The 18519-nt window shown below is 41.5% G+C and overlaps 1 protein-coding gene and 2 long non-coding RNA genes across 4 annotated transcripts; 1 reads left to right on the forward strand and 2 right to left on the reverse strand.

The window, feature by feature from the left end:
* Nucleotides 1-1776: 1776 nt before the first annotated feature.
* On the forward strand, nt 1777-4381 carry LOC120471026 (uncharacterized). The gene is made up of 3 exons (XR_005620719.2): nt 1777-1954; nt 3004-3103; nt 3276-4381. It is a non-coding gene; the product is annotated as an uncharacterized LOC120471026 (long non-coding RNA).
* A 1905-nt stretch (nt 4382-6286) lies between these two features.
* LOC148965119 (uncharacterized) lies at nt 6287-7946 on the reverse strand. The gene is made up of 2 exons (XR_016150055.1): nt 7792-7946; nt 6287-7497 (listed from the first exon to the last, which is right to left on the reverse strand). It is a non-coding gene; the product is annotated as an uncharacterized LOC148965119 (long non-coding RNA).
* A 2654-nt stretch (nt 7947-10600) lies between these two features.
* Nucleotides 10601-18451, reverse strand: rpap3 (RNA polymerase II associated protein 3). Of its 2 annotated transcripts, XM_089126722.1 has the most exons (18): nt 18341-18361; nt 17999-18098; nt 17278-17439; nt 17050-17199; nt 16708-16818; nt 16498-16625; nt 16105-16226; nt 15957-16027; nt 14499-14804; nt 13973-14100; nt 13682-13803; nt 13329-13399; nt 12618-12707; nt 12411-12523; nt 11771-11885; nt 11327-11424; nt 11071-11171; nt 10601-10961 (listed from the first exon to the last, which is right to left on the reverse strand). In XM_089126722.1, the coding sequence occupies exons 2-18, from the start codon at nt 17999-18001 to the stop codon at nt 10876-10878; spliced, it is 1977 nt and encodes a 658-aa protein (XP_088982848.1). In that variant the 5' UTR covers nt 18002-18098; nt 18341-18361; the 3' UTR covers nt 10601-10875. The 2 variants fall into 2 exon arrangements, with proteins under 2 accessions (XP_088982848.1, XP_039516707.2); XM_039660773.2 differs by lacking the exon at nt 17999-18098 and having other exon boundaries at nt 18341-18451.
* Between the last annotated feature and the right edge of the window lie 68 nt (nt 18452-18519).

Consider the following 18519-nt stretch of genomic DNA (forward strand, 5'->3'; position numbering starts at 1 on the left):
TTTGAGCTTCGCTCTTATGATGCTTTGCTTTAGTTTCGTCGGATTTGTTGAAAAGAAAAAAAAAGACATGCCCCCCCAAAAAAAGAAGTGTGAGTGTCGAAGGTCCAGTGGCTCAGTGGTGTGACGCCCGTTTCACACATACTCCGTTTGCAGTGCGTATGCGGTGAGTGTTGCGGTGCGTATCCGGTACAGGAGCCGCACGCGCTAAAGTGCTTTCACATATGCTGCGTTTGCAGTGCGTGAGCTGTACCACAAACACTGGCTATTTTAATTTCAAAATCAGAAGTTATGCAGCAATACCGTGACCAGTGACCAACAGTCCTGTTATCCCAGTCCTGTTTTCACGTCCTTCCTGGCCGTTTTTTATAAAGTGATGTCCTGGTTTTCAAAAAAAAATAAAAAAAATAAATAAATAATAATAATAAAATAAAAAAAACGCTGGAAAAGATCAGCTTTACAGCTAAATATAGGAGATGAGCAAACAAGGAGGATGAGGAAGAAAAACAGGATAAAGAGGAAGAAAACTAGTTCGTTTCTGTACGTTTGTGAGAGGTATTTTTGTTCAATTTGAAGGTATTTCTTTTAGTTAATTAATATTTATATATTTATTTTTCTAATTCAGAAGAGACATTATTTTTTAATCATTATTTCATTCATTATTTTTTAAACCAACCTGTCATAATAAAACATGTTGAGTATCCTCTGAGAAGCCTAGGCTATCTGAATTTGTGTCTTAATATAACAATTTTCTATCCAGAGAGGAGGCATAGCCTATTTTAATTGTATTGAAATTAATAAGGCATCTTTGAGTAAACTTCGACTATCATTTGTTTTCTTGGCCATGTGTCCTGATTTTTGGTAATCAAAATATGTTCACCATATGCAGCAACTTTTATTAAAATAAAAGTTTTGCCATGGCTTTGCGATTCTCTTTTACAAACGTGAATGGACGCATGCTCGTTTAAACACGATTTAAACAACGAATGCATACAATTCCATGCATATATGAAGATGTCTTAAAGTAAAAATATGAAACAATTAAATACCTTTATGGAGAGATTACTACATTTTATTGAATTAAATGCATTTATGGTGAAACTACTACATTTCGAGGTCAATCTGAGTTCATTTTGACCACGAACCGAGCGCTGTCACTTTATTTCTGCGTTTGCAGCACAGCAGAAATAGACTCGGTACGGAAACGATCTCTGCACTGCTGTATACGCACCGCAACTGGAACGGATCGACGGACTGCATCCGCGTGCAGTGTGAAAGCTCTAACCTGTTAACATGGGTACGGAAAAAAATACGGACCGCATACGCACTGCAAACGGAGTATGTGTGAAACGGGCGTGAGTGTCGCTCTCTTGTGTGGAGAATCCAGTAAAAATCTTTAATATCACTGCTTTGGTCCAAATAAAAGACCAATTTTCAAAAAGGACGTCCAACTGTTACAACTGAAAGTGGCTCTTCTGTGTTGAAAATCCTGGTTCAAATCTCACTTTTGTGGTGGAAAATACTTTACTTTGATTGTTTGAGACAAACAGAAACACTGAAACGAAGAAGCTCCTGTGGCTCAGTGGTCTGAGTGTTGTGGTTCCTTTTATGTTTATTAGATTTGATTTGCAACTGTGTAATTCACACCACAGGAGGGCGCAACACGTTTATGTTTATTAGACCCAATTTGCAATGGTGTAATTCACACAAATCACCACAAACACTTTTATGTTTATTTATTTAGCAGAATGACAGAAACCGAAGCGCAGTGTTCATCCGCTCCACTAGGCGGCGTGAGCGGGCTTCACTGTCAGAGCGACTCCTTTCGGCTCCTTGGCAACATTGACGCTTGTTGATGACAGACGCTACAACATGTGCAGATGACAGGCACACAACTGGACATATTTCAGCAAATAAACCGATATCATGCGGGAATTGAGTGTCATTTAACTTCTCGGTAAGTAACTTTGGACATAAAGTGGATTTCTTTTGTAAAATGATATCTTTATGTTTTGTTATATTTTTCACTGATGCATCGTTCTGCTGAATTGTCATCATAGCAGGGCTCGTCAGTGTAATTTTCATGGTGTCTGTAAACTAAATGTTGTTTAAGCTTTTTATGAAAGCATTCGCGTCTTCTATAAAAAGAGAAAAAACTCTTATTTTTCTGAACACACACTGACACAGGCCTTCAGAAGAGCAATTTAATCGTGTGTTGCTTTACATGTACAATCAGAATAGTAAGGAATGCTGTTTTTTTGTGTGTGTGTGTGTGTGTGTGTGTTGTTGTTATTGTAGTCTTACTGTAGGTAATATACTGGATTGATGTTTGTTAATAGAGTCAGTTGCTCTGATGTTTCTGCTGCTTCATGCTTGTGTAGAGCTGCAGTGATTTTACTTCTAATGAAAACCATCATAGATACAGTCCAGAACAGACTCAGAGTTAAAACGTGTGCAGGAAACCAGCCTTTTAGGATTATTGTAATTTAAAACTTAAGCTTGTCCCAATTATGGTTGAATCACGGAAGCTACACCAGTTATTTTGTCAAGAGATCTCTTGTTTATTTTTGTGTTACATTGATGTGTCATTGCACACAATATTTCTATGCAAACTAAACTATAGCTCATCCCTAATCTCTCCTCAGCAAACATATTCAAACACACTCTGATTTCTGATTATGAATAACATTAATAAAGAAAAAAATACAAAAAAAGTAACATTAAGCAATACAATTTTTGTTTTCAATTAATCTTGTTTATTTTGAAGAAAATACACCTAATTTGAATTGAATTAAAAGAATAATATAATATAATATATTATAATAGTAATATATTTTCACACTGTACAACTTTATACTTTTAATGTATTCAATTTCCTTCTATTGACTAGTCTTTAGACTAACTTTCACATTCTCATTTATAGATGTAGAATATAGAGTATTTCTAAAACTATCTTTTTAATCTTTGAAAAATAATCTTTTTTTTTGTTCATGTCTTTCTTTACAGAAGGAATGTGTTTGGACCATTATATCCAGTCATCAGAAGCAGAGCTGTGGGACGTGTGGACAGACATTGACTGCAATGATGGACGTCTCCTGATGGACAGGTAATGTACATGCTTGTTTTACTGTGCTAAACATGTAGGTTCCCATCATTGTCATTTTGAAGGGCCTCCCCCTTTGAAAAGCAAATGATGGGAACCTAAGCGGGTGGGGAAGGGACAAGAAGGGGAAATTTTTATATAAAAACCTTTTTTTTTTCTCCTCGTTTCCAAAAAGCATAACCCCTGTGGCTGACTGTCCCAGAAGCTCCGGGGGGAGACCGTACTGGTATCCCCCTCCTTTGGGCGCGCCACTCACACAACATCCACTCCTATCGCGGAGATCTGGCTGGACTCGAACCAGTAACCTCTAAACCCGTGAGGCAGCGCTCTTACCTGTGAGCCACAGATCTCTTGCTGATGATGTGCTGGAACTTATATTTCACTGTTATCCTGAGAGTTTCCAATAAAGCAGTTAAAGTGAGATTCAAACCCTTATCTTCATCAGTCTTGTCCTCAGAGAGTGTGTGTTTATCCACTCACCCATCATGGATTTCACATTGACGGCTGGTTTTTGGGGCTGCTTGTCTAATGAGAACTATTGAAAATCAGCAATAGTGGGACTTGAACTCAGAACGCTGTGATTGAAACACAACTCTTTCTCTCCTGAGCCATTGAGTCTGTTGAGATGAAGAGCGGTTTCAACCAGTTTGATCCAGAGTTGTGTGTTAAATGATGAATAACTTTAACAAACATGGATCTGAAACCTGGGATTAGGTGGGGATCAAACCCATGTCTCCAGTGCAACCCATCAGCCGAGAACATATGTTTAACCACTGCACCACTGCGGCTTTCACACTGAAAACTGGTGTTTTGGCCACTTTGTTTGATATAACAACTATTGATAACACTTTTATTTAAATTATGGTGGACAAATAGATGAGGTGGGATTTGAACCTTAAATTCAGAGCATCCTTACCTTCACAGAACATGTGTTTAACCACTGCACGTCTAAACGCAAGAAGAAGGTAGAATTGAACCTGTAACCACTCGCTTCAGAGCCCCTACCACTGAGCCACTGAAGACAACACGGTTCTGGCGGTTCTCTTTGTACGTTTATCTTTCGAAACGGAGTCTAAACGCAACAAGAAGTTGGAACAGAACCAGCAACCACTCGCTTCAGAGCCGGTATTGCTCCCACTGAGCCACTGAAGACGACACTGTGTATATCTAAGCTGCATATGTCTATGCACTAATGACACTGGAACCTGGGGGCGCCAAGTCCCCAAATTCTCCGCGAATTCTCACCGAAATCCCCGAATTCTGCGCAAATTATCCAGACTTGGCGCCCCCCTCAGTAGTGCATAGATATATGCAGCATAGATATAGAACAGTGCTATATCTATGCTGCATATATCTATGCACTAATGAGGGGGCGCCAAGTCCAGAGAATTCGCGGGGAATTCGCTGGGAATTCGGGGACTTGGCGCCACCAGTTTAGAGGCCGCTAAAAACCGTACACAGCACCTTTAAATACCATTTTAAAGGCAGTTTTCCCTCTCAGATCCCAGTCATAACAGGAAGTAGAATAAAAGCAGGAAGCAACAGGAGAACATCAGAGCTTCACACAAGACACAACTCCTGCTGACTCTCACATACACCCAGAAAACACTGCAATATCAATTCTTATTACACTTTACAGTGTGAATATCAGAGGGCGATTCATTCAAAGATTAAAAAGGGAACGCTACAATAGCGACTGAGAAGAGAACTTGACTTCATGCTAAAGTAAAAGTTATTTACAGGTGAGTCTTGTGCCGTACTCGATTCCCTCATTTATGTGTCGTTTGATTGCGTCTGTCAGTTTTATTTGTGGTTGAGCTGTAATATGTGCTGTTAAAGTGACATTAAGAGCTGTCATCTTCTCATCTGCAGGATCTTGTTGCAATGGTGTAATTCACACAAATCACCACAGGAGGGCGAAACACTTTTACATTCATTGGACTTATATTGTTTTGTTTTTTTTTATTTGCAAATATATCTATTTGAATTTTGAACAGAAGACAGAACGGAACATAGATAGTGTAAATAGTTCTGTTTGGAAGTTCTTATGTTTTTCTCCTCTCACCCTCTTACAGAAGTGTAGCGCATTTACACTAGCTCGTTAGACGATATAGTTTTCAAAGATCTTCTCAGGAGGATAAAGCCGATTAGTGGTAATAAGGCTGAAGTTGCAAGGCCTATAGTCACCTCAGGAGAGGACAACACTTTTATGTTTATAAGATTTGACTTGCAATTGTGTAATTCACACAAATCACCACAGGAGGGCAAAACATTTTTAAGTCTATTTAGACTTGATTTGCAACGGTGTAATTCACACAAATCACCACAGGAGGGCAAAACATTTTTACGTTTATTTAGACTCGATTTGCAACGGTGTAATTCACACAAATCACCACAGGAGGGCAAAACCTTTTTAAGTTTATTTAGACTCGATTTGCAACGGTGTAATTCACACAAATCACAACAGGAGGGCAAAACCTTTTTAAGTTTATTTAGACTCGATTTGCAACGTTGTAATTCACACAAATCACCACAGGAGGGCAAAACCTTTTTAAGTTTATTTAGACTCGATTTGCAACGGTGTAATTCACACAAATCACAACAGGAGGGCGAAACACTTTTACTTTCACTGGACTTATATTGTTTTGGTGTTTTTATTTGCAAATATATGTATTTGAATTTTGAACAGAAGACAGAACGGAACATAGATAGTGTAAATAGTTCTGTTTGGAAGTTCTTATGTTTTTCTCCTCTCACCCTCTTACAGAAGTGTAGCGCATTTACACTAGCTCGTTAGACGATATGGTTTGCAAAGATCTTCTCAGGAGGATAAAGCTGATTAGTGGTAATAAGGCTGAAGTTGCAAGGCCTAAAGTCATCTCAGGAGAGGATAACACTTTTATGTTTATAAGATTTGATTTGCAATTGTGTAATTCACACAAATCACTACAGCAGGGCAAAACATTTTTAAGTCTATTTAGACCCGATTTGCAACGTTGTAATTCACACAAATCACTTCCGGAGGGCAAAACATTTTTACGTTTATTTAGACTCGATTTGCAACGTTGTAATTCACACAAATCATCACAGGAGGGCAAAACATTTTTACGTTTATTTAGACTCGATTTGCAACGTTGTAATTCACACAAATCACCACAGGAGGGCGAAACATTTTTATTACCAAAAATTACCAAAAATGAATAAGCAAAAGTGGAAGTGCCAGTGGCTCAGTGGTCTGAGCATTAGATCTTGGTGTGGGCAACCCAGGTTCAAATCTCTCTCTTGAGCTCTTTAGTTTCATTGGTTTTTCAACAAATAAAAAAGACAAAATTACCAAAAATTGGTACGTAAGAGTGGAAGTGCCAGTGGCTCAGTGGTCTAAGCGTTAGAGCTTGGCGTGGGTAACCCAGGTTTGAATCTCTCTCTTGAGGTCTTTAGTTTCATTGGTTTTTCAACAAATAAAAAAGACAAAATTACCAAAAATTGATAAATAAGAGTGGAAGTGCCAGTGGCTCAGTGGTCTGAGCGTGTCCTCCCGGGGTCGGAAGGATCTGGGTTCAAACCCCAGTCTGGTCTCTGAAGCACGGTTGCGTGAAGGACATCCAGTCGTGAGCTGTGACAAGCTGCGAAACTGAGCGGATCAGGTCATGACCAGGATGAGAGAAGGCAGACGGCTGAGCGGATCAGGACACGAAGGGGGGAGTAAAAATCCAGACCGCTCCCCCTGGGACTTCTAAGACAATATCCAGCAGCGGTTATGAGGAAGGAGTCAAAATTTTCAAAAATTACTTATAAAAATTTCCAGAAAAAGGACTAAGTCGACATTTTGGGTGTGGCTTTTAGCCACTCCCCTTTAAGGTGTGGCTTTTGGCCACTCCCTTTTACTCTTGACTGTACCTGAAATCGCAGCTGTTGCTTTCTCTGGGGAAATTGACCAGCACTTGAAAGGCATTTCCACACATGCTGAAAAATTCAGACTACAGATACATTAATAAACTGGATTTCTAATGAGGGAAACTGGTCTGTTTTAACTTAGCAATCATTAAATTGCAAATCAGTCACAGCTTGTCCAAATTAATAGACAAACTAAACCACGTGGGCCACATATCATCTGAATAATTAGTTAATTGACTGATTCAGTAACAGCAGGTGTTGATGTTTAGAAAGCCAAGATCAGCTGGAAATCATGAACAGCACACAAATGTCACATTTACCATTTTATTGAACACAAAATAGTGGATCATTGTCAAAAACATGCCAGTTCAAAACAGAAACAGGTTGAGTCGGGAAAAAGGTCAGATGTATAACAGTTCAGCGGTTGCTCCTCTCAAAATACTCCATGCAAAGTCACTCACTGCTTTTCCTCATGACCCCCAGCAGCTCAAACCAAGAGATCCCTACAAACAGACAGCAGTGAGACAATCAGAAACACTTCAAATCTCACTAATAACTTCCTCTAAGAAGCTACAAGTCTCAGAAAGAAACAAAGTGATTGTTTATAGAATAAATCTGTGCATACTAGGAGGTGAAAATGCATGTTCATTTATGAGCAATTTAACTAATGCAACAGCATCTGTAAGATATCAATCAAGCTACAAAAATAGAATTAAATGTCACTTTGATGTTAAATATCCAAAACAATAAGTCAACATACACACTCCTTCTATGATCTAGACAAGGATTTTACAAACCTGTTCCAGGAGCCAAACCAACATTGCACATCCAGGAAGTCCTTCTTATCTGACCCATATATATCTAGTTTTGGAGTCTCTGCTAACGAGATGATGAGTTGATTCAGGTGTGATTGATTAGGAAGAGTTGGAAAATGTGTTGTGTTGGTGTTTGGGGTCAAACGGAGGGACAGAGTTACGAAACACTGATATAGAAATTACTTCAAATCAGGTATGAGGACACCGCAACATAGCCTACAATACATACATGGATTAACAATACACTTTAACATAATTTGAAAGGTTAACAACTAAATGTTCAAGAAACCACATCATAGATATAAACAAAATGCATTTTTATGTTATTAAACAGAGTAGAGATCATTCAGTGTTTATGTTTATGGAAAACACATTTTCCAACTCTTCCTAATCAATCACACCTGAATCAACTCATCATCTCGTTAGCAGAGACTCCAAAACTAGATATATATGGGTCAGATAAGAAGGACTTCCAGGATGTGCAATGTTGGTTTGGCTCCTGGAACAGGTTTGTAAAATCCTTGTCTAGATCATAGAAGGAGTGTGTATGTTGACTTATTGTTTTGGATATTTAACATCAAAGTGACATTTGATTCTATTTTTGTAGCTTGATTGATATCTTACAGATGCTGTTGCATTAGTTAAATTGCTCATAAATGAACATGCATTTTCACCTCCTAGCATGCATAGATTTATTCTATAAACAATCACTTTGTTTCTTTCTGAGACTTGTAGCTTCTTAGAGGAAGTTATTAGTGAGATTTGAAGTGTTTCTGATTGTCTCACTGCTGTCTGTTTGTAGGGATCTCTTGGTTTGAGCTGCTGGGGGTCATGAGGAAAAGCAGTGAGTGACTTTGCATGGAGTATTTTGAGAGGAGCAACCGCTGAACTGTTATACATCTGACCTTTTTCCCGACTCAACCTGTTTCTGTTTTGAACTGGCATGTTTTTGACAATGATCCACTATTTTGTGTTCAATAAAATGGTAAATGTGACATTTGTGTGCTGTTCATGATTTCCAGCTGATCTTGGCTTTCTAAACATCAACACCTGCTGTTACTGAATCAGTCGTTCAGTCAATTAACTAATTATTCAGATGATATGTGGCCCACGTGGTTTAGTTTGTCTATTATTTTGGACAAGCTGTGACTGATTTGCAATTTAATGATTGCCAAATTAAAACAGACCATTTTTCCTCATTAGAAATCCAGTTTATTAATGTATCTGTAGTCTGAATTTTTCAGCATGTGTGGAAATGCCTTTCAAGTGCTGGTCAGTTTCCCCAGAGAAAGCAACAGCTGCGATTTCAGGTACAGTCAAGAGTAAAAGGGAGTGGCCAAAAGCCACACCTTAAAGGGGAGTGGCCAAAAGCCACACCCAAAATGTCGACTTAGTCCTTTTTCTGGAAATTTTTATAAGTAATTTTTGAAAATTTTGACTCCTTCCTCATAACCGCTGCTGGATATTGTCTTGGAAGTCCCAGGGGGAGCGGTCTGGATCTTTACTCCCCCCTTCGTGTCCTGATCCGCTCAGCCGTCTGCCTTCTCTCATCCTGGTCATGACCTGATCCGCTCAGTTACTCAGCTTGTCACAGCTCACGACTGGATGTCCTTCACGCAACCGTGCTTCAGACCAGGCTGGGGTTTGAACCCAGATCCTTCCGACCCCGGGAGGACACACTCAGACCACTGAGCCACTGGCACTTCCACTCTTAATTATGAATTTTTGGTAATTTTGTCTTTTTTATTTGTTGAAAAACCAATGAAACTAAAGACCTCAAGAGAGAGATTCAAACCTGGGACGCCCACGCCAAGCTCTAACACTCAGACCACTGAGCCACTGGCACTTCCACTCTTACTTATGAATTTTTGGTAATTTTGTCTTTTTTATTTGTTGAAAAACCAATGAAACTAAAGAGCTCAAGAGACTGATTCGAACCTGGGCTGCCCACACCAAGCTCTAACGCTCAGACCACTGAGCCACTGGCACTTCTACTCTTACAAATCAATTTTTGGTAATAAAAATGTTTTGCCCTCATGTGGTGATTTGTGTGAATTACAACGTTGCAAATCGAGTCTAAATTAACTTAATAATGTTTTGCCCTCCTGTGGTGATTTGTGTGAATTACAACATTGCTAATCAAGTCTTATAAACATAAAAATGTTTTGCCCTCCTGTGGTGATTTTAGGCCTTGCAAATTCAATCTTAGTACCATAAATCGGCTTAATCCACCTGTCGAGATCTTTGCGAACTATATCGTCTAACGAGCTAGTGTAAATGCGCTACACTTCTGTAAGAGGGTGAGAGGAGAAAAACATAAGAACTTCCAAACAGATCTATTTACACTATCTATGTTCCGTCCTGTCTTCTGTTCAAAATTCAAATAGATATATTTGCAAATAAAAACACCAAAACAATATAAGTCCAATGAATGTAAAAGTGTTTCGCCCTCCTGTGGTGATTTGTGTGAATTACACCATTGCAAATCGAGTCTAAATAAACATAAAAGTGTTTCGCCCTCCTGTGGTGATTTGTGTGATTTTCACCGTTGCAAATCAAGTCTAAATAAACGTAAAAATGTTTCGGTCTTATTATCTTATCTTAATTCAGTCTTATTACCACAAACCGGCTTAACCCACCTATGTTAACATATAGTCCTTCACCCATATTTTTAAACAAAATCCTAACCCTAACCATTTACCGGTATCTGCACTGAGTCTGTGGCACCATAATTAAATGAATCAGTGGATGCTATGATCAGATGTGTAGATGTATTAGTCAGGAGACGGTGAGGGTTTCAGAGACTTTAATACAGCGTTCAGAACAACAGGAGCGGATTCTGGAGGATCCGGAACACATCAGCTGACCGACACATGACCTGAAGCAACACAGCGTTTATCATAACATCATCTGAACACACACACACACACACACACACACACACACTGAGGCATTACACATGTTTAATAAGCATCTTCTTTCACACCGACACGTCACAGATGTGTTGCTTCTGGTGTTCTCAGTCCAGCTCAAACGAACAGGAGCTGATCTGGCAGAGGTCAGAGGTCAGAGGCCATACTTCTTCTGTAAGTCTGAAACTGAACGGTCTCCCAGACCAGCGCGCTGAATCCAGTCAAACAGATCCTGCAGAACTGAAGGAGGAAAGAGGTTATTATCCGGCGCTGAGGACGTGTGTGTGTGTGTGTGTGTGTGTGTGTGTGTGTGAGTGAATACAGTATATGTGTGTGAGTGAGTGTGTACTTTTCTTCTCAGCGGATGACATGAACATGACGGCCATGTTGAATCTATTCACTCTCGTCAGGCTCTCCAGGACGGCCAGCAGAAGAGACGCTTCTTCATGTCTGAAACAGGAAACAGGAAATGAGTTTTGGGTCGTGATGATGATGTGTGCAGTAAACACACATTCACCCCAAAGATGATCACTGTAACCATATAGTGTATATATAACCTGCATGTAGAAGCTGTGGAAGTGTGTGTGTGTGTGTGTAAGACTCACTGCATGTAGAAGCTGTGGAAGATCTCCAGCATGCGGTTCAGGACGTCCGGCTCCAGGGAGTTCTGGAAGATCTGCGGGTACGCGTCCGGGCTGATTTGCTGAAACAGGAAGTGATGGAGAGAGATTAAGGAGATGAAGGAGACTCTTCATCAGAGACATTTACATTTAATATTCATCGATATTATTGATCTCCGGCATTGATTATATGAGAACTGAGCTGAGCTGGACGATGACATCACGGTTTCTCCAGAGCGGGTATATATATACATATATATATATAAAATTAATACATTTTACAACAAACATGAAGCATCACTGAACTGGCTCAAGCTGGACTGAGACGCTATTCTCCTCTGGACACAACTGCTGTGAAACTGTGTGTGTATAAAGCGCCGTATAAATGAAGGAGACGTGACTTGAGACGGAGGGCGGCACTGACGGTACCTTCAGATATCTGTAGGTGCATTGTGGGTAACGGCTGATCTTCCTGAGGTCGGCCTCCAGCTGGAAACTGCTGCTGGGTGGAGGAGGAATCGGCTCAGGAGATGAAGATGAAGCCCTGAAACACAAGAGTCCCATTGCCTGTGTGAACACCGGGCGTAGTGTGTGTGACGTCACCCGTAGTGTTTCTGAAGCCCAAAGTGGGCAGAGCCGACCGTCGCCATCTTGGCTGCGCCACTCCCGGATAAACGAACATGTGCAGCGAGGCGGATTAGCTGACGCTAACACACAGCAGACAAACGGCTAGCAGTGACATCAGCGGCAATCCACCTGTCACTCAAGTGGCCACGCCCTTAATTATGCAGAATTTTAAGGCTTAATATAATTTAAACGGATGAGTTTAATGAAGTCGTCATGAAGAGCAACATTAGCGATATAGAGCAAAACCAGTTTCTGCTCCAGACTGTAAACATGTGTTTTCCTGCTGTAAAGTTGGACGTTTTAACATGCGAGTCTATGGGAGTGAGTCTCTTCTGCAGCGCCTCTAGTGGCCAGTGGAGGAACTGCAGTGTGAGTGTGAGTGAGAGAGAGAGAGAGAGAGAGAGAGAGAGAGGTTAACTCTCAGTTCTCTGCATGTTCTGACCTGGACGGGTCTGAGATCTCCTCCATCTTCTGGATCTTTGGATGCGGTGAAGAAGAAGTGTGAGGCTCGACGGACCCTGAGATCTCCTGTATGATCATCCTCCGCAGGGGTTTCTGACACACACACACACACACACACGTGACACAAGGAGCTTTTACTTGAATAAATCAAATAAAACACAACATCAGTTCCTGGTTCTGGACTCACGGTGGATCGGAGATGTTCGGGTTTGTTGATTGGCTGGACGGTTCTCGGTTTGTTCTCCACAGGATCTAGAAGAACGCTGGACTTCATCTCCTGATCAACACAGAGAAACAGTGAGAGAGTGAGTGTGTGTGTGTGTGTGTGTGAGAGTGTGTATGAGAGAGTGAGGGAGAGTGAGAATGTGTGAGTGAGTGTGTGTGTGAGTAAGAGTGTGTATGTGTGTGTGTGTGTGTGAGTGGTATTTCAGTCTGTGATGCAAGTAAATATCTATACACACACAGCACATTCTAGATCATCATTTCAGGGTTCGTACAGAGACTGTAGGTGAAACTCCAGGACTTTAATCAGAGATCCGACTCATCAACATCTTTATTATATTATGGGTTGTAGTTTGAGCAGCGCGGTCAGACGAGAGGAATCACCACAACACTCGAACTACAACAAAGATTCAAACTGGGGTTTTTCTATCAATATATAATTGACCTGAAGAATGAAAGTTATATTATATCCTCATCATAAACTCATATCACGTTATTACATCATGCGAAATAGCGACAAACTTTCATATGCTGTTTTTCTCTCAAAAAAATTAAACAGTAATTTCACATATACAGTATGTATATTGTATTTCAATAATTCTCTTAAATCGTTGTCCTTGTACGAACCCTGTTTAGCCAAACACACACACACACACACACACACTGGTGAACGAACCGCTGTGAGTCTCTCGATCTCGCTCATGGCTTGCTTGTTTCCCGGCTCAAGCTTCAGGACCTGCTCGAAATCTGCAAACAAACACACAGTTCTCCTCAGAAACAGATTCGGCTGTGAGAGCGACAGAACTGATCGTTAGTTAACACACAACTATTCATCACTTCAGTGAGCTCATTGTTTAGGCATTAAATTATTACACTGTTTAAATTAATACATGTTTAGCTGACTGTGACTATGTGTATATGTACATTTCTGAAATACATAACTTAGACAGTCTCTGATAACAGAACTATCCTAACTGTAATGTGGACTAGAGCTGCTGTAAATGGGGTTAGCGCGAGTCGAACACGGACCTTCTCTGGCGTCGCGGATCCTCCCTAAAGCGGCTCTAGCCGTCGCTCGTCTAGCGAACGCTTTGGCGTATGAGGCGTCCAGACTGACGGCCACACTGCAGTCCTGCTCCGCCTCGCTGTACCTGCACACACACACACACACACACACACTAGTACACACTACAAAACACACACCTGTGCAGTGAGGAACGCCATGGCTCTGTTAGCGTGTTACAGTACAAGTAACGTGCATCACGTAATCTACATTACCTACAAAAACAAGTATGCACTAGGTAGCAAACATCCCGTCACCTGTGCAGCTTGAGGAACGCCATGGCTCTGTTAGCGTGTAGCAGAGCGTTAGCGCCGTCCGCCTCCATGCCTCTAGAGTAGCACTCCACGGCCGACTCGTACTCGCCTTCCTTAAAGTAAGCGTTTCCCTGAACATCCAGAAACAGTCAAAACTACACGTATTCAGACACATCATCAGTTTATCCGCTATAGTTTAGAAAGGGGTGATAAACATGAGCAGAACTCAGGTCTCAGATCAGTGGATGTGTTAATGGTTTTATCCATCTTTCTGTTGGACTCTCACACATGAATTATGTTGAATATCTGTCAGCTGTTAAATTGAACTGCACACTTAGCCAATACCAGTTTAGCTCAACCAGTGACCAAGCAATGCTTCATGTTGTTCAGTGTGTGTGTGTGTGTAAAAAGAGCATTAGCAATTACAGAAAACACACTTCAGCAGAACATCATCAGCTCAAAGTGGAGGAGTCATTATTGGTCCCAAATGTGTGTGTGTGTGTGTCTGTGAGTGTGAGGTGCGTCTCACCCGGTCTTTCTGCACGACGGCCTCTTGTTTCCTCTGTTCCTGCAGACGCTGTACGCTTTCGCTCTTCTCCTCAGCTAGCGTAGTACTCACGCTCTTCTCCTCCGCTAGCATAGCGCTCTCGCTCTTCTCCTCCGCTAGCATAGCGCTCTCGCTCTTCTCCTCCGCTAGCATAGCGCTCTCGCTCTTCTCCTCAGCTAGCGTAGTACTCACGCTCTTCTCCTCCGCTAGCATAGCGATCTCGCTCTTCTCCTCCGCTAGTGTAGCGCTCTCGCTCTTCTCCTCCGCCTCTCTGCTCGACCCCAACACCTGAGGAGAAGCAGTGTCACTGACCAATCTCAGAGAGTTAGGAACGACAGGAGACCGGAGAAGTTCAACTCTTACTTGTCACGTTTGCTCATTAGTCTGGATTAGACCACTGACAGTCAGCAGCTGACACATCGGTTCATAAAGTGACATTAAAGGAGTAGTTCACTTTAAAAAACTTCTGCTGATAATTTACTCACCCCCATGTCATCCAAGATGTCCATGTCTTTCTTTCTTCAGTCGAAAAGAAATTAAGGTTTTTGAGGAAAACATTCCAGGATTTTCTCCATATAATGGACTTCAATGGGAACCAAACGGTTCAAGGTCCAAATGAGAGTTTCAGTGCAGCTTAAAAGGGCTTTAAACGATTCCAGACGATGAATAAGGGTCTTATCTAGCGAAACGATCGCTCATTTTTATAAGTTTTATAAGCTCAAATGCTCGCCTTGCTCTGTTCTGTGACGCACGTTTGTAACTCTCCTGTTCGAACTCGTTCATCAAAATGAACAAATCTTTTTTCGTGTCATTTGGTTCATTCAACGAACGAAATGAACAAATTGACTCGGTAAAAGATTCGTTCATTTTGATGAACGAGTTCGAACAGGAGAGTCACGGACGCTCTTCTGATTGGCCGTTTGGTCCCCATTGAAGTCCATTATATGGAGAAAATCCTGGAATGTTTTCATCAAAAACCTTCATTTCTTTTCGACTGAAGAAAGAAAGACATGGACATCTTGGATGACATGGGGGTGAGTAAATTATCAGCAAAAGTTTTTTGGAAAGTGAACTACTCCTTTAATTACATATTTGGAGTTTTGTGTAAAATTTTGAGATTGCTGTCACTGTTTCTATTCATGTTTTCGTGCGAGACGAGTAAATGCATGATCACATTTAGTCTAGATTGAACTACAATAACCATCATGTTTACACACACACACACACACACACAGCTCACTTTATTTCCATTAACATAGGGAGCTGTCAGTCAATGAATGTGAAAAAGAAACTAGCGTTACTTATTTGAAAAAGTAACTTAGATATTTTGTTGTAAATTGAAAAAGTTATGCGTTTCTTCACTAATTACTTGAAAAAGTAATCTGATTACATGAGTGGAGTTACTTGTAATGAGTTCCACACAACACTGTGAACTCTCACCTGCTGGAGCTTCTGGATCTCCTTCGGCGCCTCTGAGTTTCCAGGATCCAGTTTGAGAACCGTTTGATAATCTGGATGAGCAAAAGATAGATGAGTGTTTCTCACGTCCATCATAAATCAAGCGGATGACCTGCACTCCTCCACTGACCTTCCAGAGCTTCCTGGTGTTTCTTCAGAGCCGCGCGTGCCGACGCTCTCCTGGCGTAAGCTTTGACGTGTTTACTGTCCAGAGCGATCGCCAGATGACAGTCCGTCTCCGCCACGGAGAACCTGCACACACACTTCGTCAGGAAATTTCACTTTACATGAAATCGCACTGAAACTGATTATGGCGAATGTGTGTGTGTGTGTGTGTGTGTGACACCCTCTGGTGTTCAGATGGAGCATTTTCTCCTGATCTGCCGCTACACTGACAAACTGCGCAAAAAATAATCACAGCCTTTGCCAAATCACGAGTGGTTTCAGTGCGATTAATTGTGACACTATAGTCCATCCAAACACACACACACACACACACACACACAACTGCAAAGACTCATACTTTCTCAGTCTGAAGAAACAGGCCGCTCTGTTAGTGGGCAGGACGGGGTTGTAGGGGTCGGCGTCCATCGCTCGGGTGTAGCACTCGATGGCGCTGTCGTACCGGCCTTCCTTGAAGAACTCGTTCCCCTGAAACATCACACACACTCCTGTACGACCGCATGAAAGCAGAACATCACACACACGCGTGTACGATGATGCGTGCACCCACCTTCTCCTTCTCAGCGAGCGCCAGGTCTCGGTCCCCCAGCGGCCCCTCGGTGTCCGACTCGTTGGACTGTGCCGGGCTCTCCTCCTCATCCATGCGCTCCAGAGTCTTCTCCTGCACACACACACACACACACAACGCTCACTGTTGAACAGCGATGGGCTGACACATCACACATGACGTGCGTCACGTAATCAGATTACTTCTGCTATGTAAAGAGTAAAGTAACGTATTTACGAAAGTGTGTTACAGGCTTTGATGTTTAATGCATTACTACGTTACACACTTGCAATAAAGGACGCAGTACTTTCACACAGTAATAAGTTTACCCGAAGATGGCATTACCACATCAAACTTGTCCCAGGCTTGATAATCGTAGGATTTAATCCGCTGCGTTCGCGTCTGATCCGTCAGAGCGCCGTCGCCGCTAGCCTGGCGTCTCACCCTCTTCTTCGTCTTTTTATAGTCTTTGTTCCTCACCGGCGGGAGTGTTTTCTGAAATAAATCCAATCTTTTTAAGTGGGACACACAGCCGGTCTCGGTCACAGGTGTGAGAGTGTGTGAGAGTGTTACCGGTGTGAGGCCGGTGTGTCCGGCGCGGATCTGCTCGTCCTTCTGCTTCATCTCCTCCTCCCAGGAGTCCAGATCCTTCATGAAGCTCTGCAGGTCTTCTGCGTTCTGCCGCATCTGGATCTGCAGCTCCACGGCTTTATTCCCCGACATCACGAGACGAACCTGCAACAGTTCAACACCTCAACACACTTCGGCTCTGTCTGGCTTCCACACACGTCTATATATGTGTGTGTGTACAGTCGGCAACATTTGAAGTGGACCAAAACCTTTCATCAAAGTTATACATGAATCCTTACGACAAACTCCGGTGAACTTTTTTGATCCACTTCAAATGTTGACTATTAAATCCAACTAACCCTTATTTGTGTGACGCTTTCACAACACACATCATGAAAGTGCACGAGTCCACATTACAGTTCACAGTGATCTGTTATCAAAGTTGTGCATTTCAGATTCAGACATGTACATATGCAAAGACACTTGCAATACAATGTAATAGAAACAATGAGCTCCTTGAAGTAATGACTAATTATGAATTTAATTTATATAAGTAATGATATATTATGAATTTAACATAAAAACTGGATGTTTCTCGATGTTTAGTATGTGTGAGCAACAGCAATGATGATGACTGCATTTCCATGATAATATTCGCTGATTTTACAGTCAAAACAACAAATGTATGTAGTAACTATGGTGTGTAGACGGAAGCCACGGTTACCATGGTAACTGTTGAGAAGGAAACTGACAACAACGTCGCCCTTAGGAAGACCCTTAACGTTACCACAGATTACAACGCGATTCGTCGAGAAATTATGGACCTAAATAAACCATATCATAATAAATCAGACAATCCCGAACATCAGCTAAAGTACATCTACACACATAAACAGAGATGTGTTTCAGTAAAACACGGGTTAATGTCATGTTAACACGCATGTAAAATGTGTTACTGGCCGCCAAACGTTTTATTAACGCCCGTGTAAAGAAGATCAAATAACCCTTTTTTTAAAATAACCCTTTTAACAGCAGTAAAGAGCAGAGCCATATGTGCGTGTCATACCTGTGATGAAGATGATGATAATAATGAAGAGTTTTGATCAATAGTTTGTGTTTAGCGGCATGACATCGCAAACTCCTCCTCTATGCGCATGCGCGAACAAAGAAACGTCTTACGTACGGGCTCGCGCGTGTTGTTGGCATAGATATCCATAATAAGGATAGATGTCTTATCGTCGGAGG

Source organism: Pimephales promelas, chromosome 24 (assembly GCF_988280905.1).
Source record: "Pimephales promelas chromosome 24, fPimPro1.hap1.1, whole genome shotgun sequence".
In the NCBI taxonomy this organism is placed as follows: domain Eukaryota; kingdom Metazoa; phylum Chordata; class Actinopteri; order Cypriniformes; family Leuciscidae; genus Pimephales; species Pimephales promelas.